At 56.2% G+C, this 21,503-nt stretch overlaps 1 protein-coding gene across 3 annotated transcripts in view; it reads left to right on the top strand.

Moving 5' to 3' along the window:
* Positions 1–21,503, top strand: part of TSPAN9 (tetraspanin 9) — a 193,126-nt gene that overhangs the window by 97,543 nt on the left and 74,080 nt on the right. For 2 of the 3 annotated variants that reach the window (XM_012783180.2, XM_076007761.1), the window contains one exon: positions 15,783–15,862. In XM_012783180.2, coding sequence (XP_012638634.1) covers positions 15,800–15,862 — 63 coding nt within the window. In that variant the 5' untranslated portion in view covers positions 15,783–15,799. Of the gene's footprint in view, positions 1–15,021; positions 15,863–21,503 lie in introns of those variants that run through there. The other variant, XM_012783179.3, reaches the window with a different exon arrangement.

Below are 21,503 nucleotides of genomic sequence, written 5' to 3'. Positions count from 1 at the left end.
GGCTCTAGTTTTAGAAGATTTGCTAGAGGTTGTGCAACTTTACTTGCTGCTTGGCTAGTGAAAGGAAGAGCCAGTTAGAGCCAATCAACAGCCTTCTAAGCAGTGGCTCTCAGACGTTAGCACATTTTAGAGTCCTCTGGAGAGCACTCACAGAGCAGGCTGTCAAGGTCCTACCTCCAGACACTAAATCTGGGAGGCCAGAGTGGACCCAGGGATTTGCATTTGTTACCACATACCCCAGTAAGTGGCCTGGGAAGCAAATAGGGAAATACTGTTTTAAAATGAACTCAGCATTTTGGAAAGAACACTGGTCTAGAAGTCTACAGACCTGGATTGTGGTCTACTCAGGGGCCTCAGGTATAAGTCACTTCGCCTGTGAAGTCTTTTTGTAAGTTGAGTGCAATAATTGCTGCTGCAGTCACTTCGCAGGACTTCTGTGAGGGTCACACACATGCAATCCCTTTGAACAGCATGCGTTTTTCTATAGATGCAGGCTGTTGTCCTTGCTTTTGCAGTTACAACAGGAATGTCCAGAAGAGTCTGCCTGGATTGATGGAAGCCAAGGAAGGGGAGGGGAAGTGAGGAGGGGATCGAATGATCTCTGAAGGCCCATAGCTTCTAGGATCTTCCTCCAATAAGGAAATCCAGGGACTGTCCTGCCTCCCCCTAGTCCAGTAGTGAATCTATGTCTTTAATGTGTGGGTGGCTGCTGGTTGAGTCTTGAGGTAGATGGGTAGTGGGGAGAGAGGTCCTAGAGCGCCCCAGTTACAGCACCTCCTGGATCACCTTTCCTCTTTCCCTGGTGCTGATGTTGCTTAAACTGAGCAATTAGAGCCGTGGGATGCTGCTGGGAGCCCCAGGCATGTGTGACCTATCCTGCCCTGGGTGGTTGTGCTGGTGTCCTGCAGCATGAAGTGGGAGGTGGGAATGGCTCTCACCTGAGTTCCTGTTCTGTGCTTCCCTTCTCAAGCCAAGTCCTGATGGCTTGGCTGGTGGGTCGGAATGGGGCCACCACATCGCACAGCTTCAGGGGCCGGCGTCACAGAGAATACAGGGTAACTGTCCCCTTGGAGTTGTGCAGTGGCAGACTTCCTCCCCTATTTTGCTACTAAACTCCATTGGTTCTTGGTTCTGTAGACTTTATTCTCAGTTTTGGTGTCCAATGAGGCCAGCAGAAATGTAGATAATGATGCAAATGATAAGAGTGATAAAGTCTAAGCTGTCCCTAGACTGCTTCCATCATGTTTGTTTCTAGAATGCATTTAGAAACAATCGTTTAATCAGTGAGTATTGTTGAGTGTGGTTGTGTGCCTAGCCTTGTGCAGAGTCACCGAGGTGGGGGAATCCGTGGACAAGCCATTCTCAGACAGTAGAGGGTTAATGCCTTTCTTCAGGGTGTGTTTTTGTTGTCTGTCTCATGTTGTCAGGAGCTGGAAGATGGGTGCTGTGCTTGCTCTAGCCCTGTTGGAATCTCTGGGGGTTGGCAGGGTGGGGCTGGGAGTCATTTTGCTATGAACTCAGGGGTCACATTCAGACATGGAATCTGGGCATGTCCAGTGCAGGTCCTGACTCACCTTCCCTGTGGCTGGTGAATTTAAGGATGTGGGCTGGGAGTTTCCGGTCCCTACAGCAAAGGGCTGGTGTGAGGGGGGTGACCAGTGCCCTAGGTCAGCACTCCTTCGGGAGTTAGCTTCTCTACCTCCAACCCGGGCCGCCAGCCCGCTGTGGCTACGTGCTGCAGCTGGGCCTGCAGAGCTTAAAATAGCAGTGTGAGCTGGCCGCTTTGCATGTGGGGGCCCACTTGGGGCGTGGTGGGGCAGCGCCTGGGCTTGGGGCTCTGCTGGCTCTGACCGCTGGGCTGGGGAGCATTCTTTGGGGGTTTCTTCTAGGCCCAGAGCTGGGGATTGGGGGATGGATGTAGTTGGGGGTTCAGGTGTGGCTGCAGTAGAGGGACACAAAGGGCTTGTCTTTCTTAGTCCTTTTAAGGGAATGCCTCGAACCTGGCCTCACAGCCTCCCACTGCAGAGCACAGAGGCCTTCAGACTTGGCGTCCTGTTTGGCTTTAGCCCTGGCCCTTGGTGCTGCCCAGGGTTAGCCATGTACAGCCTAAATGAAAGAGGAAAGGAAGTGCAAAATTGGGATGGAGGGCCCAGCTGTGCCAGACCACAGGTGGTAGCGCCAGGGCAAGAACGCAGGTTTCCTGAGCTGCAGTGGGGCAGGCACTGACCACTGGGCTCCCTCATTCTGCAGCTGCCTCCTCTTGGGAAACCAAGATGGCACTCAGGTGTTTGGCAGAGACCTTCTCCAGTTGTTCATTCATTCATTCATTCATTCAAAAATATTTATTGAGCACCTACCATATGTAAAGCTCTCTTTTTGGCTTTGGAAATATAGCAATGAATGAAACAGACCCAAATCCCTGCCCACATGAAGCTTAATCCTGGTGGGTAGAGACATAAACTATCACTGTGATAAAAAAGTAAATCGTATGTTAGGAATACGTGCTACGGAAAAAGCAGAACAGGCTAAGAGAGTAAGTGTGTTGGGGGAGCACAGTTTTAATGGGATGGTCAGGGAAGGCCTCACTGAGAAGGGGGTGTTGAGTGGGGGTTTATGGTAGCTGGGAGAGGTCGCAATGCCAAGGTCTAGGAGAAGAATGTTCCAGGTAGAGGAGCCTTTACATTCAGCCAGTGTAAGGCTCTAATGTAAGAAATAGCCAGGAAGACCAACCCATATGTCTGGAGTAGGAGAGAGTGGGTCAGGGGTGTGTGCGCAAATTCTTGTAAGAACTTTTTCTTTCACTAGGAGAGAGGTGGGAGCCAGTAGAGGGTTTTGCAGAGAGCAGTGATTGGTCTGACCTGAGTGACAGGATCACTGTGGCATGAGAGCGAATTTCGGTTGTCCTTCTCTGTGGGGAGGCCCAGAAGACCAGTGAGAGGGCTGCCCCATCCTTTCCCTGTGACTTGGGCAGCCTCCGTTCCTACTAGCAAAACCCTAACCACTGAGACTTTACTCCTGGGGAGCAGGGGGCAGGATGGTGCTGGGTTTCTTCTCCCTGTCTTGGGGTTTCTGTTGGAGTGAGGGGAGATGTGTTTGTCACAGTGGTTTCCCAGAGCCTACTTATACTGGCTCTTGAAAGCCTCTTAGAAAATAATCAGAAAATTTGCCAGCTGGCTGTTGGGCCATTGGTGACTTGAAATTGGCCACTGTGGGGGCATTTACACCAAGGCAATTGGCAAGCACTACGGATCAGGGCTTCCCCATGGAGAGGTGGCTGTTAAACACTTAGCAGCCCACCATTGGTTTGTTATCTCCACTGTGGGTTCAGAGGGCAGGGCGTCTGTTTGCTTACATTGGCAGATCACCTGCGTTCATGCTGTTGTATATAGTCAAAAAAAGCATGAGGGGATATTGAATGGGGGGCAGTGATGAAGCTTGGTGTTGGGGGTCAGTGGTGTGTGTTCCAGGGTCCACAGGCCTGTCCCGTGGTGCTGTGACATGGAATGCCCCTGTTTCTCCTGGCTGGACAGTCCTAAGGCACAAGCCCTCTCTCACGCCTGCTCCCTTGCTTTCCTTTGCTCCCTCTGTGCATGGATGGGTCTGTGTATGCCTCAGCAGGTGTCAGCTTTGAACATAAAAGCAGGGGTCCCAGACAAAGCCATGTGGGGCAAGGAAAGATCTCTGTTTTGGAAGTCAGGAGACATAGGTTTGCTAACTAGCTTAGACGAGTTCTTGCCTCTTTGTGGTCCTTTGTTTCCTCATTGATAAACGGGGACAACTTCCTTGCTTACTTTGCAGGGGTGTGTGGTGAGGATCAGGTGTGATCATGAGTATGAAAGCCCCTTAAAAAAGCTGCGAGAGTCACAATGAAGATGCTTGTGCTCGTGGTATTCAGGTACCTGGGCCTCTCTCTCCTCTGCCCTCCTCCTGTTAGGGTGCTGTGTGAGCCCAGCCGTGCCCCGCCTTCACCGAGTCAGACCCTCCCTGGGCAGGTCCTCTGGGTGCCCTCCGGGAGCCCTGCACTGGGGGCTCTGGCACTTGCTCAGAGTGCTTCCATTGCTGCCCTTTCGTTTGTTTCTCTTCACCTAGACGCACATGGAGCATTTGCTCCTCAAGGGCTGTACTCCTCAGGAATATCCGTAGTGGCAAACCCAGGATGGAGCACGCAGTGGGCTCCGAGGAGCTCTGCAGTGATTGATTAATAAGTGTTTGCTTTTATCGAGCTCCTAGGAAATACTATGGCTGGCTGCCGGGTGTGTGTGGATGAAATGTTCTAAGTACAGTGCCTTCTGTTTGATAAAATAGTTTCCCAGCAACTGCCTCATCTGGGCCTCACGATCACACTTAGCCTGTCTTATGGATAAGGAAATGGAAGTGGGCCCATTCATTCATTCATTCATTCATTCATTCATTCATTCATTCAACAAGTGTGTCCTGTGTTCAGGGAGCTGCGAGTCTCTTGCACAGGTTCCCCAGCGCTGGGATGGGGCGCCCGCCGTCTATCCGGCCTGGCTCCTGGAGCATGGGGCTGCTTGCCTGGGAGTGTGTGCTTGTGGCAGGGCAGGGGGTACTCCAGGGTGCTGGTCTGGCCCAGGCCTAGGGGTGGAGGAAGGGAGGGGCCGCGCCAGTGCTCAGTGCTTGTCCCCGCTGTGTCCGGCTGGCCATGGCTGCAGGCTGGCATTTCCTCCGGCAGCAGTGTGGGGGAGGGGAAGAGCAGGTGTGCCCTGGCGCCTGGCCTGGCTGGGACATGGCAGTGCCTCTTGGGGCCGGAGCCTGGGGGATGAGTTACACACAGCCACCCGGACACACTGGGCCTCATGGAGCATGGCTGCATTCTCTGGGCTCCAGGCTAGACACCTGAGCTCCCAGTGGTTTTGGTAGATGCTGAATTGGGTGGATGACCCCAGGGAGAGTCTCTGGAGCGGAGGACAAACGGTGGCCTGTCAGGGTGAATGCCCACCAGATAGGCTGAGGGCGGTGCTGGGGGCTGTCTGATACCCGGGCGAGATGAGTGTGCACGGTGTGGGGGGTGAGGCTTGGGGGTCCTGTGCATTGTGGGAGGGGCTCAGTTAACGTCCATTCAGATTTCTTAAGTGTCCACCATGTATCGAGCTGGGCTGGCTGCAGGAGAGGAGCACAGGTGAGTTCTTTCTCTCTGGAGCTTCTTGTCTTAGCCAAAGAAAAGACATTTATGCCAATAACTGTGATAACACACAAGGAAAATTAGGGTCCCAAAGAGAGGTTCTGAACAAGAAGAGGGCCTCTTAATTTGGGGATCTTCTGTGGAAGATGAAGGCTTGAACATCTGCTCGAGGCAGAGCGGGGTGGGGAGCCCTGGGAGGCGGAGGCTGTGCCCGGAGGCGCTCAAGCCATGCGACTGGGTCAGGGAATCGTGGGAAAGAAGGCCGACAGTGCCAGGCAGAAGGTCGCGAATAACCAGCTTGAGAATTTGTGTTTAAATCCCTAGGGAGCAGGGAAGATTCTGAGCTGGCGAGGGGGAGGGTAGCATGTCCTCAGCTCTGGCTTGGGCCAGTAGTGGGGGCAGCATGTGGCAGGGTGACTAAGGAGAGGACCGGGGCAGGGAGCCCAGCTGGGAGACTGGCAGGCGGCAGGCAGTCACGAGGGGGAGCCGCGACGCGGAGCGCACGTGCCCCTGCCTCCAGGGCTGCGCCGTGCTGTGGGTGTTCTGGGCGTGCGTGGGATGTGTGGCTGGCGACCTTGGTTGGGTGCACGTCCCGTGCAATTGCCTGACAGCAGGAATGAGTCTCTGCAGGAGCAACCTGAGAGAGACTTTCAGAGAACTTTCTGGGACTGTGAGAGATTGGTAGCCCTGACAGCTGGTTATTAGAGGGGCTAGGGCTTTGCCCGTCTCTACTGCAGGTCCCCTGAGATGAGAAACAGGGCCCCCGGTTTTGAGACAGGCTGATGCCTTGAGGAGGCCCCATTGCGCTGAGGTGCTTTGAATGACGTAGCTCCCTGGATGAGGCCCAGCTGAGAGGGGAGGGGGGAAGACAGGTAGGACGTCACCAGTGCTCCTGCCTCACTTTATGGAGCAGCTGAGGGACATGCAGAGACCCAACTGTGACTTGATGCACTGTTGGACTTAATGCCCACATTCATGCCCCTGTCCGGACACCTCTTGCTGCATCAGCGAGGGGGTAACATGGGCGGGCTTCCCTGCTCTGAAGCCACCAGAATCTTGTACAAAGATAAGACATTTGTGCAAATAACCATGATACAATGCAGAGAAAAGTCAGTGGCCAAAAGAGAGGTTCAGAATAAGAAGAGGGACTCTCAGTTTGGGGGGAACTTTTATGGAATCTGAGACTCTGGTTCTTCTCCATCTTTGCCGTGAGCATCCCAGGTGTGCGCATGCTGCCCTTCCTGGCAGTGGCTCCAGGGCCAGCCCATAGCTTAGTGGAGGGTGAGAGGGGTGAGGGTGGGTGGCAGCAGCTCCTAAAGTCAGCAGAGGGTCCCAGCTGCACATGCAGGCTGGATGCTGGGTCAGAGAGCGCCGTCCCAGCCAGCCAGTCAGCATTCTCCATGGAGTAGTTTAGGAATATTGGATTTGCTGGGTCAGTACATTTCTACTGGTGCATGGCAATAAGCCTCGGGCTTCATCCCACTTCCCTGTATCCGCGGTCTGCCTTATCTCATCCTCCTTGCAGCCACCTGCCCTCCTTGATAAGTACTAATAACAAATGCCGTCTTTTTCCTCTGTTTTGCAGGAGCACATAGCTCAGCGTGTGCACACGTGTAGGTGCAGGTCTGTCTGTCCAGCACAATGCCTGGCACACCAGGCCCTTCTGGGGATTTGACGGGGATGCTGATTGGCCTTGGGATGAAAGATGAGGCTGGTTTGGGCCTTTCCTGGGTAAAAGGGCCTGAGACGCTGGGGTGGGTGGCTGTTTATGCAGGTGGACCCCCAGCCTGTGCTCCCAGGCTCAGCCTCTGCTGCCCCCTCACCCTGTAGAACTGCTCAAAGAGGAAATTATTGTCCTACGGGAGTGGCAGTTCTTGCTCTTTGTATAAAACCTCCCCTGCTCCCAGCCAAGGCTGGTTTTTCTAAAGAGTTGCTTTCACTTCGCTTAGCACATCTGCGGAGGTCCTTACTGCTGCCACTCCTGTGTTCAGCAGTGACTTTAGGGCACTGATGTGCTTAGCACTGTGCCAAGTGCCTGGAAGACAAGGATGGAGGGATGCAGTCCTTGCCTCAAGGAGCTCACAGTTTGGGGTAGGGGAGTTCAGGGAACAGGTGGCCCTGTGGCGGGATGAGCTCAGGGCATTAACTGGTGCTCCCAGGAGAGGTGGTGGAGGAGGTGGTAGAATGCCAGTGCTGATGGGCTGTGACATTAGCCATTCAGAGTGCGGGGAGAGGGGCAGGCAGAGGGGGCAGCCAGTGCGGAGGCCAGGTGAGGCAGAATTTGATGTGGGTGCATTTTGCCGGGAGAGTAGGCCAAGCAAGGACCAGGAATGGAGTCGACAGGAGTGGCATGGGGACGCGCCTGTGCAGATTTTAACCGGCATCCAGGGTGGTTGTGCTCCAGCCCCCTGCCTTTCAGGTTCACTTTCTGCGCAGCTGCAGTTCCAGCTGAGCATGGGCACACCCTCCCAGACATCCTGGGCCCTCTGCCACCCTCTGCCTGTGCAGCTCTGCCCGTCTGCTGGGACTCAAGTCAGCCCTGTTCGTAGGGTGGCAATTTCAAGGGCAGTTTCAAGGAACCTCAGAGAACCAAATAGTCTGACCTCCTTGTTTTGTAGCTGTGGAACTAGAAGTTGCATGGATCATTAATTGGTGTCCTGAGGCCTTGTTCTCTAGGTGGCCGAGGAAGGCCCAGGAAGTCCTTCCTCATGACTCTGGCCTGCCCTGCCCTGTAGCACAGCCTCCTTTGAGCTCCTGTTCATGTGCTCCTCAGGTATTCATTGGCCCCTGCTGTGGGCCAGGCACAGTTGTGGGTGCTGGGGACCCAGTCTCTGCTGCCACGGGGCTCGGGTCCAGCAGGATCGGACAGTGACTTGCTGCTCTGAGAAACACGTGCTCCACGCCGGGACGGGCGCTGAGAGACACAGGCGGACGGTGCTGTGAGAATGTTTATTAGGAAGGAGGGGCTTTAATTTCGACGTTGGGAGGGGCCAGCCAGGAAACCAGAAAAGACCTTTTTGAAGAATTCATGAGAGTTCAGGAATGAGTCGAGCTAAGCCAGGCAGCAGGCTGGGGAAGAGCGTCCAGGCGGAGGGACTGAATGGGCACAGGCTCCGAGGAGGGACAGGGCTCAGAGAGGTCATGGCTGGGTCACGGTGCGTGAGGGAAAGCGGCTGGGAGCAGGGCTGGAAAGGCGGGCAGGGGCCAGCTGCGCCGGGCCTTCCAGGTTGCTTTAAGAATTTGGATTATACTGGGAAAGTAGAATAGTAAGTGCACATGTGTACATGCAAGTGCACACGCGCACATATGCATGTACACACGTGTGCACACACACATTGTAGTCTAAGTAAAATGGGAAGCCACTGAAGGGGTGGAGGTGGGAGGGGCCCTGAGTGGTAAGAGCACGTTGGCACTCCTGGCTGGTGGCTGTCGCAGGAGTGGGGGTGGGGGGCTCTGCTGGAGGCTGCTGTGGGACCCCAGGTGAGTGGGATGCAGGGCTGGTCCAGGGCTGCATCTGCAGGGTAGTGCGGGGGGCTGCTTGGTGGCTAGGACTTGGGTTTGCTTGGAAGTGGCAGCCAGTGACACCCAGGAGTCAAGGGTGGACCTGAGGCTCCTGGCTTAAGGTGTGGGGTGGGAGTTTAGGCCATTTATTGAGAAGAGCAGGGTGCCAGGGGAGCAAGTCTGGGGCAAGGTCACTCCCGGTGGGGCATGTGAAATTGGAGCCACCTGTGACACAGCCGGGGGAGGACAAGCAGGAGTTGGGTATCTGTGCTTGGGGCTCAGATGACAGGGCAGGTCCAGGTAACTCTTAGGTGCCATCAGCATGCAGTGGCATTGGAACAGATGGGACGGGCAGTATGGGAGTGCTGTGCAGAAGTGAGGAGGGCCCAGAACTGAGGGTCTTCTTGAGGAAGGAGCTGCCGGCGTTTGCGCTTAGAATTTGAGCCATGGATCGTTATGGATCTGTCCTGGATGGTCTGATTTCTTTTTCTGTTTGGCTACACTGTAGTTAGACAGGGACTGGGGCCACCTTTACTATAGTAATTACTGTGGTTGGTAATTCTAATAGTATCTCGTTACATTGAACATTTCTACACGCCAGACTTTGTCCTATGTGCACTACATTCATAATCTTTAATCGCTCTTTTTCTTACATACCACTTGGGAAGGTATGTACTCTCGCCAGTTTATAGGTGGAGAAACGGATCTGAGCAGTTAACCGCTGATTCTAGGCTATCCAGCAGTTGGGTAACTCACTCCAGATGGGATCTGGAGACAGGTTCGTCTATTCAGCAAGCCCAGAGTGTTCCCACTACGTTATTTTGCCAGAGCATTGCTCGCTTTGGTGGGTGTGAACTGGGGTCACCAAAGGCATCTGAGCCCGTGTGGTCCTTCCCTGCAGAACTGGGCCCAGCCGCCCCACAGTTACCGGGGCATGTGGCGTGAACTGATTCTGGGGTAGGTGGGGAGTGAGGTGACTTTGTGACAATCCACCCACACCTGCCACCTGGCTTCTCATGGTCTAGAAACCACGTTCTCAGTACTTCTGGCTAGGTTAGGAACACTGTAGCTGGGCTGTAGCTGAGGTGGTTTGCCTGGAGCTGAGCGAACTGGCCTGTCCATGGCGCAAGCAGTGTGCTCACCTGTCATGGTGGAGGGCAGAGCCAGCGGCTCTGCACAGTCATGTTTTCTCAGTCGCCAGGAGTGGCCTCTGACGAGGGCTGACCACGGCCAGGAGGCATCTTTGCTTTTGGGCTTTGAGACGTGACTCTCAACATGAGAGGGTTTGTGCAAGTTCACCAGTGACTCGGGGTTGGAGCAGAGGTGCTGCCACCCGGCCCGTCCTTGGAGCCCCGCTTTAAGGGCTCAGTCCACCCAGAATGGGGAGGAGTAGCATCGTCCTCTGTCTTGCTTCTGCCTCAGCCTCCACTTTTTTCCACCTCAAATCTTTTCCAGCTCCTCCTCTGGAATGGCTCTCTGGATCCACATGTCTATCCATCCATCCATTCCAGGCTGTGAACAGAACGGCTGAGCTCACGGCGTTTGCACTCTGTTACCTGTAGCTGGTGCTTCGGTTTCCTGGGCTCCCTCGCCAGGCTCAGACGCCCTCAGACAGCCTGCTTTCCAGGAACAAGTCCATAGATCTCTGGCTCGGGTCCCGTCCTCTGGTTAATGAACTCCTTAACTAGGCTGCCAGGCTGTCCTTGAGGAGAGCTGGGGATGAGGCACAGTGGTCTTCCCTCCCTCCGTCCTCCAGCACTGCCCGATGGCCTGCCATGTGGGGGTCCCTGTGACAGGCACGGGCTGGGGCAGTGAAGTGGCCAAGACATGGCCCTGCCTTCTCTCAGCAGCCCAGTGGGCGAGCAGAGGCAGGCAACCCGGCCGGGCAGGAGGGAGGAGACCTATCTCCAGAGAGGGAGGAACCCCGGCCACCCTTTGTAGTACGTTCAGACGTCCGTCCTCCGTCTGCGAGCCAAGCACTGAAGCCAAACACTGTTTGTTTGTTTCTTCTCTTTACTGGTCTAAGAGAGTTTAAAAAAAGCCAGATAAAAACAAAAGTACCTTTAGCTCTTTTCTACCACGACCCTCTCACTGCTGTTGTTACCATCTTTTGTGAACACAGCCAAGCATGGTAAAACCCGACGTCCTAGCTGTTCAGTTTCCACAGCAGAGAGGAGGGCGGCCCCCACCTCCGGACACTCCCGCCATCCCTTGCCCAGTGAACCGGCGCGCAGACGTCCGGGATGTGGCCCCTGCGAAGGACCTCTCCATCCTTCTGCACTTTGGCACCGTTGGTAAATGGTTTGTTCAGCAATTAAAGCATTTTCTATACATACCTGAAGAAGATCTCAAGTTTGGAGTTTAAAAATGGGGTGAGGCGAGCACCTCTCTCTCCTACATTGGTGGCCCATCTCACTCATTCCTTTGGGTAGCAGGGGCCATGGGCCCCTAGCCTAAACCCTGGCTTTGTAGGGGAGGCTGCCTTGTTTAAGGCTTAGAGGGACAGGACGCCTCACAAGCCGTACATGTGTCAAATGCAGGAGTATTCAGCACAGGTCGAAAGGGCCTCTGTGTTGTCTGTTGGCTCTGACTGTGTGGGTGGGAGAAAGACCAAAGGCTGAGTGCTGCTCACTCTGCAAGCCTGTGAAATTCAGGGAGCGGCAGAGAGAGTTTGGCATTTATTCCGAAGCCCACATCTCCCCAGTTGCCAGCCAGCAGAGATGTTGCATGTTGATTTCACATATTCACTTTTCTTCCTCCCCTCTGAGAATGCTGTACTTGCTGCACTTTTTTGTTGTTAAAAAAAAAGGACATCAAAGGCAGCCTGCCTTGTTCGCACACTCAGAGATCCCCTCCGGGGCAGCCGGTACCCGCCAGCTCTTCTGGACATGGCAGGTGAGAAGGATCAGGAGTTGGCAGGAGAGATGGCGTCTCACATCAGCTTTTCTACCTGGTGGTTCCTTCTGCACCCAGATCTAAGGGGTTGGGGGTGGCCACAGCAGCTGGTCTTTTAACATCTGCCTCTCTTCCACCCCGCTGCCAGGCCTAGCCCCCGAGGGCGCCGGCTTCCTCACGGGCCTCCACTGCTTGGAAGCTGCAGGGTGCAGCCCCGATTTCATGTGTTGTCATAGAGTGGCTGCCTGTGACCCCCACACACATTCTCCTGCTGCAGGCAGGCCTGGGCCCTCACTGTACCCCACCCAGGCCTTTCTAGAGTGCTCACCCACTTCAGAGAGCCCTTCTCCCAGAGGCGGCCTGGGGACAGCCTGCTGCCCGTCCGCAGTGGCCCGTGCTCTGTACGTCACTTTGCCTGGGGCTTCTCTAGGCACAGTCTTGAGCTGGGGGAGAGGGCTGGTCTCTTCAGCTGGACGGTGCGTGCTGTGAGGCCCATGGCCTTGTCCTACTCAGCTGTGTGTCTTCTGTGGGTCCTTGCTGAGTGTCCTGCCCATCCTGGACAATCTCTTATGAACCGATGGTTTGTCTGTGATGGGAGACAGGAGAAGGGATGTGTTCCACTTAAACCTGCCTTCCTGCGTCTCCTCTGCCACCTTATGCCGAGACAGGACTAGATCACACCACATTCTCCCCACAACCCCGGTCATCTCCGTGGTGACTGGCCTTTGCTGATTAGCGGCCCAGAGGTACCACCCTTGACCCATCCTTCCCTTTTGCCCCTTTTGCCTCAGGGTCCTTTTATATAACGACCTCTCATCAGGGCATGCTATTTCAGGTTTCCTGTTGGGCTTTGAGATTCTGTTAGACTGGAAGATTCCCAAGGGCAGGAACTATGTTTAGAGTCTAAGAGAGTACAGAACATGGGCTTTGCAACCACACAGTTTCCTTTTCTGTAAATGGGACAGTAACCCCAGCGTATCCTTTGTAGGGGTGTTGTCGGGATTAAATGAGTTGCTGCATGTGAATCTTGGTCCCTGGGATGTGTAAGGGCTTATGAGTTGGAGCTGCTCCTATTACTCTGATGATGACTAGGCTGCATGCTCTGATGGGACATCACTGCAATTTTGTTAATGGACTGATGAGTGGGACTTCAGTGCCTTTTGACAGGTGATCAGGAGGGAGCGGAAGTGTTATATTGACGGCCTCTTACCTGCTTACCTCTTACCTCTTACTCTGCTCTTACCTGCCTGTGTCTTCCCCTCCCACCCCCAGGCCCTCAAACTTCTGAGGACGTGGTTAGGGGCACAGATGCATTTGTTATCAGAAACAAAGGGGGAGGATCCAGGGACAATGGGGAGACTGTTCTGACTGGACAAGGTGTGAGTTGGGGAGAGGAGAGAGATGAAAGAAAGTAGAGGGGGCCAGTCCGGAAGGGCCCTCAGTGATACCCCAGCCCCCACCTGAGGTGAGTAGTAACAGCACCTCTGGTTTGTTCAGTCTTATGCCCCCAGACTGTCCTCACTCACTTCGTTCTCACAGCACTTTGGAGGGTGGGGGTGCTCTCTTATCGCCATGTTAACGAGGAGCAGCAGGAGTTCAGACAGGCACACTCCCTTGCTCTTGTCACAAAGCTCACAGAGCTCAAAGTGAAAAAGAGGCCCGACTGGGCTACTGGTAGATCATCTCTCCCTGTGTCAGAGAAGTGACTCTGTGAGAATGAAGTGGCTGCTGCGAGCCCTCAGGAGTGGCCAGGTGATGCTGCAGAGGACAAAGGGTGTGAGCCATGCCAGTCAGGTGGCCCTGGTGTTCCCTGAGGAGCCAGCTGGACATCTGCCCCTTCCTCTGTGGATAGTGTCCATGGACCTTACTGTGCTGAACCCAGAGAGGCGAGTTGCTGGTGGCTGCGACACACGCTAGGCTTCATTGCCGGGCTCCCGTCCGAGTGGGGAGGGGCTCAGAATAGCAAAATCACTGCAGGTTCTGTTAGAAGCCTCAGAATCTGAGAGCTGTCACCTCTAGGATGCAGGCCTGCGGGGGAGCTGGTGAGGGCGGAGACCTGCCAGCACAGGGTCACGCAGCAGCTCTGTGATGAGGGTCTTGAAGTCCCTCTGGTTGGAGTTAATGCCCTCCTTCCCTCACAGCCACGCCAGTTGTGGCGGCTCTGTCCTGCTCATCTGCATGGCCTTGGCGATTAATGTCCTCTTGTCTTCCGGACTGGATTACGGGTGCCTGAAGGCCCGGGAGCCCCACATCTCATGTCTGTTTCCTGAAGGGCCAGGCTGCATGCTCGGCACACAGCACATAGCACTCGGTGTGGAGTACGTGCCGGTAAGATCCAGGGAGGTCTCTGTACACACAGCCCCACCGCGATAGGAATTCTATCCGGCCATCCCTCTCCAAGCGCCTCCCAGAGGCCAAGCCCGCATTCGGTGCTGGGATCACAGTGCCCGTGAAATTTGCCTCCTGTCCTCCTTCAACACTCCTACTGAGCGACAGGGAGGGCAGCAGAAAAGAGAGGTAGGCTCCCTGCCCGCCAAGTCTTCTAGGCCTCCTCATTTGCTCCGGGTCAGCAATGCAGACTTCTGCACAAGCCTAAGGGAGGCTGCCCAGTTGCAGCGTTTCACGGTAGGGTGAGGGGCTGCTTCTGGCTGTTCCCAAGCCCCTAGCAAGAGCATTCCTCCTGCTTTCTCCGGCCAGCCCCTTTCATTCACTCCTCACGGGAGAGGACCCAGCCAAGAGCACTCCCACATCATTTTCGGCATAGGCGGGATGCAGAGGGTCAAGGTAAGACCCCACTTCATCCACCTGCCCCTGTCAGCCAGACCAGGGTCCCAGCCAGCGTGGCGTCCCACCCGGGAACGCGGGGGCAGGAGTTCGCGCAGCTGCAGGAGCCTGGCGGAGCCGCGTGCATGCGCGCGTGCGCGTGCGCGTGCGCGCGGGAAGGGTGGTGCGCGCCCCGCCGAGGCCCGGCGCTATCCCACACCTCGCGCCTCCCTGCGGTCCCTTCTCCTGCACGCCATAGCAAGGCCCACGTGTGCAAAGGCGCGGGGGGTGTGTAGGGAGGTGTAGTCGGGGAACCGTGTCCCCAGGCTGGAGAGGCCTCGTGTGCATTGGGGTCGGCGGCCAGCTCAACAGTGGCCGCTCTCCAGTGCCCCTCCAGGGTTCTCCCCAGACCTTTCCTCTGGCTTCTTGGGTCTTTGGTACCTCCAGCCATCCCTGTCCTCTCGCCGCCCTCTTTCTCTGGTAGAGGACAGTGCTTTCCGGTGAAGGTCCTGGCTAACCAGCCACAGAGCCCTTGACATTTAGCGAGGGTTCGCGGCGCACTGGTGTAGGCACACAGCAGAACGCTAATCCTATTAAAGATATGGTGTCATTGGGGAGGGGGAGGCTCCCCAGCGGGGCCGGCAGGCCTCGTGCCCATTGGTGGAAGGCGCGGCAGGGGGCGGGGCCGAGGGCCGGGGGAGGGGGCTCCAGGCGATTTCGGAGTCGCGAGTCGGCCGGGATTGCACAGGGAAAGCCCAGCGGTTGCAGCTGCGGCGGATCCTCGGCTCTGCCGCCGGGGCAGCCAGGGCCGCTGCAGCTCCGCCAAGTCGCGGGGGAGGAGGCGGAGCGCCGGCAAAGTGGCCGGCCGCGCTGGGCTGGCCCCGAGAGGTGTGCCCTGGGAGCCTGGTCCGGCGCCCTTCTGCTTCGCGCCGAGCGGCCGGTGCGGCCCGTGCGCCGGGAGGCGAGCTGCGCCCTGGAAGGGGAAGTCAGACAGCAGCCTCCCCGCAGACGCTAAGTTGCGCGAGCGACCCGGCGCGCGGAGCCTCCGGGCCAGCCGGCCAGCCCGGGCGCAGTCGGGAGGCGGCGGCTGCGGAGCGCGGGTTCGGCCGCCGGTGCGCGGGGACAGGGGCGTGCGAGGCGCCCCGGCCCGCCTGCAGCCCGCACCCCGCCCCGCTCCGGGAGCGATGCCCCCCGCCCCTCGCGCCCCCCGGGAACGACGCGAGCATGGAGAAGTCGAGTAGCGAGGATTCTTCGATCCACCGGAGTCCATCTTTGGACAGCAAGGACTCGGACTTTGCCAAGCCGTCCACCTCGGGCCGCCCGTTCGGCCGCGGCTTCACGGCCGGCGCCTTCTACGGCACCGCGGGCTCCCGGGGCCAGAGCCGAGCCGAGGCGGGCGTTAAGACCGACAAGTACAATGCACCCAAAGGCAGCAAGTACGTGGTGTTTTACCTGGACCTGTCCTTTGTGTTCCTCCTAGAATTTAAGAAGTGCAACATGGCCAGGGGCTGCCTCTGCTGCTTGAAGTACATGATGTTCCTCTTCAATTTGATATTCTGGGTAAGTCCTTCCGTTTATCTCTCCCTTTACCCTCCTCTCTTCGCTTACCACAGCGTGAATGCCGTCTGCCTCTTCGGTGCTGTGCCGCTCGGCTTTCTGCACTACGGTAAGTGTGCTTTTGTGTGTGTGTGTGTTTTGTCGCCCCCGCCCCTTTTTCATGCATTTTTCTCCTCCTTCCCCCCTCTCCTTGGTGGCTGAATGGGGGCTTCTACTTGCCTGTCTTCCAGGAGACTTGCTCTACTCCTAGGAGGCTGGCAAAGTTTGCCACCACCTCCTTTCTCTGAGAAAATCCATGCTGAGAGTGCCTCCGATGGGCAACCTGCAGCAGTGGGTGTGGGGTCGGAATTTTGAACAGCTGTGACCCTGAGTTGGTGATAGGCACAAGTGAGGATGGTTTTCTGAGTTTCTCCTTGTAATCCTCCTGAATGCACCAGAATACAATCTGCAGCATTTTGTGGGAGTGGGTTGGAGCTGGGGGATGGGGCGTAGGGGCCACATCTTCCCACTCCTTTCGGTGAATCCCAGGAAAGGAGGAGCAGCCCCCGTCCCAAGCTGAGGGACTCGCCTGCTAGCCCTCAGACATGCCCGGCATGGGGCTTGTGTGGGAAAGGAGGGGTGTAGGGGTGCCCTCGGGTGCCTGGCTGCTGCTTTTGAGGGATTGCAGTAGACTGGGCAAGGAGCTGGCCGGCCATGTGCTTCCAGGCTCTGGGAGCCCCAGTGACTGGAAGGGACAAAGGGAGACAATCGGGTGTCCCTGTCCTTAGTAAACGATTATTGTGTGGGGAAGGTATCTGTGGGTAGGGCAGCTTGAATTGCTCTCTGTCCTGTGTGCGGTTCCGGAGGTTGTGTGTGTGCACGCACATGTGTGTGCATAAGAAATACTAGTTAGGCAAATTGGAAAACTTCTTAAATTCATTTATGATTGTTCCTTCATCCTCTGCCTGGCTTCACCCGAGCAGGGACATAGCACAGATGTTTGGCTCTGCCCCAGCGTCTGTCCTGGCAGCGGGAGGCCATCAGCTGCCTGTGTCCCGGGGGGAGCGCCGCAGACAGGAGATAGTCATTCAGAGTGAAGCCGGGTAGAGGCAGTTGGTCTTTCTTTGGTGTTCAACTTTTGTGTGGAGTAACCCACTTTAGCGGAAAAACTTTTTGGGGTGTGTGTATGTGGGTGGCAGCTTTTCCTGCAGAAGGGCAAGCTCTGGGCCTAGAGGGAAGGAGACTGGGTTCTAGTCTTGGTTCTGCATTAGCGCCTGCGTGACCTTGGGCAAAGCACTTCATGCTTTAAGGACTGGGCTTCCTTTCCTGTCTGATGGGCGTGTGTGTGTGTGTGTGTGTGTGTGTGAGAGAGAGAGAGAGAGAGAGAGGGAGAGAGAGAGGGAGGGAGGGAGGGTCTCCCTCACTGTTCTCCCTTCATCAGTATGTGATGTCCCGAGTGGGGTGGGATGCACCGCAGTGCATCTCATCTTCTCTCTAGGGAGGGAAGCCCCCTGCCCCACCGGGAAGCTGCTGCTTTTCCAAGGAGACTGATCTGAGATGACTTAATCTCCATGGGCTGGGGTCATCCAGGGTGTTACCTGTCATGTGGTTAGGGTTTTGTGGAAGTTGGGGCAGATCTCTATTCCTTTTCCGGTGGCGAGCACCACGGGAATGTCACGAATGACTGTAGCTGCCGTGGGGACACGTGCCTGGTTCTTTGACTCATTTGCCAGCATCTGTGTCAGTTGCGTACTGGTGTGTATTTCTTGGGTGCCAGTGAATTCACATGAAAGCTCCTTCTGTGTCCTTTTTCATAGTTGCCAGCGGCCTTTCTGTTTTGGCCTGCTTTGCATGTATTAAGGGCACTAGGAAGACCCTCTGGGGAAGTCAGTGCCTTTGGTGAGTGAGCCCCAGTCGGCGGCTCGCTCCTCCCCGCCCCCACCCCGCCACCTGCTGGCGGGAAGTGGTATAACTGCTCGCGGTGCCTTTCTCCTCCAGGATGGGCCCAGCGGGTTTGCTGCCACTCCACAGGCTGTGCCCTGCACACAGTAGGCACTCATTATATGTTTGTGAGTGAATGAATGGAGGTCAAGAGCTGTAAATCACAAGATATTAGCATGTGGAAGGGGTTCCCAAGTTGCGCTTGATGGGGAAGCGAAGTTAGATGTCACACTTTTCTCTGATAACGGCTCTCTTGGCACCCTAGCTGTGGGGGCAAGCGACTCTTTCCACCTTCCCTTAAAAGCTTGGCAGAGGTTAATGAGCTAGTTGATGAAATACCCTTCCGTTATGGCCTACAGTGAGAGAACTTGCTGTCTTTTCCTAGTTGGAAGGTGCCAACTGCACCCTCTTACCAGGCAGGAGTGGCTCTGCTAGTCGCTGACTTTTCCAGTTACTGAATATTTCAGGATTCCCATGACATGCTATGAGCTGGGAGAAATTGAGTCTCCAAGACCCAGTTCTTTTATGTTAGTAGCGTATGAGCTGATGAGATAAGACAGACCTGGGGAAGATGGCGAGTTCAGCAGAAGAGGAACAGGTGCTTGTGTGTGTAAGGTGTTCACCACTGTGTTTTTGGGAGGTGGAGGAGTAGGTGTAGCAGGTGTTAGCCAGGATTTGGGGGAGGTGGGTCACTGTGCTTCACCCAGTTGAAGACCACATGCAGGCAGGTGCTTGACCTGATATGGGGGAGGGAGCAGCGGAAAGAGCCAAAGGAGAAGAGAAAACTCCCAAGGTGGGTGGGGTGTCGATGGGGGGAGCCCCTGGGAGGCCTCTGCCACTGCCCCGTGCAGGGGGGTACGCAGCGGGATCTTGCCCAGCCCTGGGGTGGGAGCAGTTAGGAATTATGTAGCCGTCACTTGTGCTAGTCTTACGGTTCCCATCTCGAAAGGAGGCTTTTCTGAGACATCAGAATTGAACCTGAGCCTGCCGTCAATAGATAGAGCTCTTCCCATAGATCTCCCAGCCTATCTGGTAGTCCTCCAACCCACCGCTGCCGCCACACCCCCTGCCTCCTCTGAGCGCGAGGATTCCCGGTGCGGAGAGAGGTGCAGCTGTCCCAGGCTGCAGCCCTTTGCAGGCTGCGAGTGCCTGGTTCCTGGCCACTGGGCGGAGCTTCTAGGGTGCCGTATTGGTGAGAGCCTGAGTGACGTCACCGGGGGCAGGATGGGAGGCGAGCCCTGCGCTGGCCCTCCTCCTTACTGAGGGAAGGGCGGGCGCCTTACAGGCTGCTGCACACCTGCCTGCTGTGGGCCAGGTCTGCCCTGGCACCGCACACAGCCTCACCCACAGTGTGGGCCATGTCGGCGCCCCAGTGCACTGTGGGAGTTTGCAGCCCCCAGGAGGGCAGCATTTCTTGGGATGTAGATGGTGAGGGTAGAGAAGGGGGAGTCAGTGGTCACTCCTGACTGAGTCCCACCTCTTCCTTGTCCCTGGCATCCCCATCCCCCATCCTGATTCTTAGGGCCAAAGAGAACCCCCGCTTCTCAGGGGACAGGGAATAGGAGACCTGAATAGGGACAGAAGTTTCCCCTCACTAAGGTCCTGTCTACCCATAAGAACACCCACCCTGGGGCATTTCTCCGAGCAGTGGAACCATCTGGGGCATTTCCCTCAGCCCCATCTCTGGGTCCTCCTGGGGCCGCCTGGTAGAACATTGGAGGTAGAATACTTAGAGAATTTAAGCCCCGTCAGTAAGGCACAGGAGGCGCAGGCATTAAACTCTAGCAGAGGAGAGAGCATATTGGGGTGGGCTGGAAGGGGGACCTCTGGGTGCTGGGGGGGTGTCCCCTTCTTGGGACAGTGAGTCGTGATCCCAGCCCAGCTCTTCCCTACCCACATCAAGTTGCTGTCTGCTGTGGAGGGCGAGGGTGGGGCGAGGGCTGCTGGCATGACTGCCACTCAGGATAATGGTCACTTCTCATGCTTGCCAGCAGAGCTGTCCCATCACTTTAAATCATGGCTGGCAGAGCAGTGACATTCTGGCCCATAGGAAAGCCCATTCCTTGTGGATGGCTTCCTTAATGAAGGCTAATTAGCAGAAGAGACAGTGAGACAGTGTCAGCAAGCCTGCAGGGGCAGGGGAGAGGTTGGTGTGGGTGGCGCTGGGCAGGGTGCGGACAGGGCTCTGATTAAGCTCCCTTAAGTGGGGTCAGGCCCTGTCAGACTGCTCCCTGCCTTTGGGTGCAGGCAGCATGCTCAGGGCTCTCTGGTTGCATCAGTGGCACATGCTCTGGCTTGGCCACATCTCGGGTGCCTCTGTGGGCTCCAGACCAGGGTCTGTGCATGCTCAGCGTCGGGGTGCCTGGAGTGTCATCAGGAGTCTGTGGGTGGCTTCTGTCTGAAAGTGTGTGAGTGGGCTCGAGGGCCCAGCAGGGAGCTCGGCCCGGCAGAGGAGAGTCTGGCCGACCGGGCAGCAGGAGGCACTTGGGGCCTTCCTGAAGTGCCCAGAGGGAGGGACTCAGCCTGCCTCCCCAGGGTGGCTGCATCAGGTAGATGTTGAGGGTGGGTCAGACATGGCTCTGTGTCGGGGCAGAGGGACAGATGAAGGGCCTGGCAGATACCCGGGGACCCCTGGAACATGGCCATTAGGGAACGCCAGCTCTGTGTTCACTTCCTTTCCGCAGCATTAAAAATTAAACTTCCTTGTCTTAATATCTATTTTTAAATCATGTTACAGCTAGCACTGGTGTCAGTCAGGAGGGGGTGGGGAGGAGGAGGGTAGAGAAGAGAAAGTCCCAGCTGAAACAGGGTGGCAGCTCTCGCCAGCATGAGCAAAGGGCTGCTGGGCCCCCATCCTGGCCCTCCCTGGGCCTTGGCCTCCCCTGCTTCTACCTCTGTGTGCCTGGCTGCCCTTGGCTGAACTTGGTGGCAGGCTCTGTGGCCCCAGGCCTTCTGTGGCTTACCAGGCTGCTGGGTTCCCAGTCGAGTCCATCTACTCACGCTGCAACTATTTACTGAATGCCCGCTCCGAGCACTCAAGCCTCCAGTTGGTGAGAGCAGGGGCTGACTGGGCTCACACAGGGCAGATCAGTTTTCTCGTGCCAGGAAGTCGTGGAATGGGAGGTCATCTGGCTCGCCCTGTGCTGTTCATTTGAACACAGGGCTGCCCAGCGAGGGTGAGGGGACACCTCCTGCCTCCCCGTGCTCTAGGGTGGGGCAGCTGCAGGCCTGGCCCCAGCACCCTGGTTGCCTTACTGCACTTGTCCTTGCCTCCCCCAGACCCCTGCATGGTTGCTGTCTCGAAAAGTTGGCTCCCATCAGAAAGAAAGAGGAGAAAAAAACCTTAGTGTTTTTTCTTAGTTTGAAAACAAGAACTAGTGACTCGTGGCTTTTCTGTTTCTTCTATTTAAGGGCTGATGGACACTCTGTGGCCAGTGTGTACTGTGAGCATTTATTGGAGCACCTGCCTTTGAGTTGCTCAGAGTTCTTTGGAGAAGTCAGACACATGAGCTGATGGTTACAGTTCTGAGCAGCAGGTGCTTGATAGAGCTCCTTCACAGAGTCATCGGCACTGCCGAATAGACACAGGTGTAGAGAGAGCAGAGTAGGGCAAGTGACACCTGGAGTTTGAAGGGTGAATAGGAGTTTGCTGATTAGATGACACAGGGTCCGGGTGAGGGAGAAGGGGAGATAGCGAGCAGGTTGACCCGGAGCCTATGTCCAG

Source organism: Microcebus murinus, chromosome 10, assembly GCF_040939455.1.
Source record: "Microcebus murinus isolate Inina chromosome 10, M.murinus_Inina_mat1.0, whole genome shotgun sequence".
In the NCBI taxonomy this organism is placed as follows: Eukaryota; Metazoa; Chordata; class Mammalia; order Primates; family Cheirogaleidae; genus Microcebus; species Microcebus murinus.
Note: the sequence above shows the minus strand (reverse complement) of the source record. Positions and strands in the feature narration are given on the sequence as shown.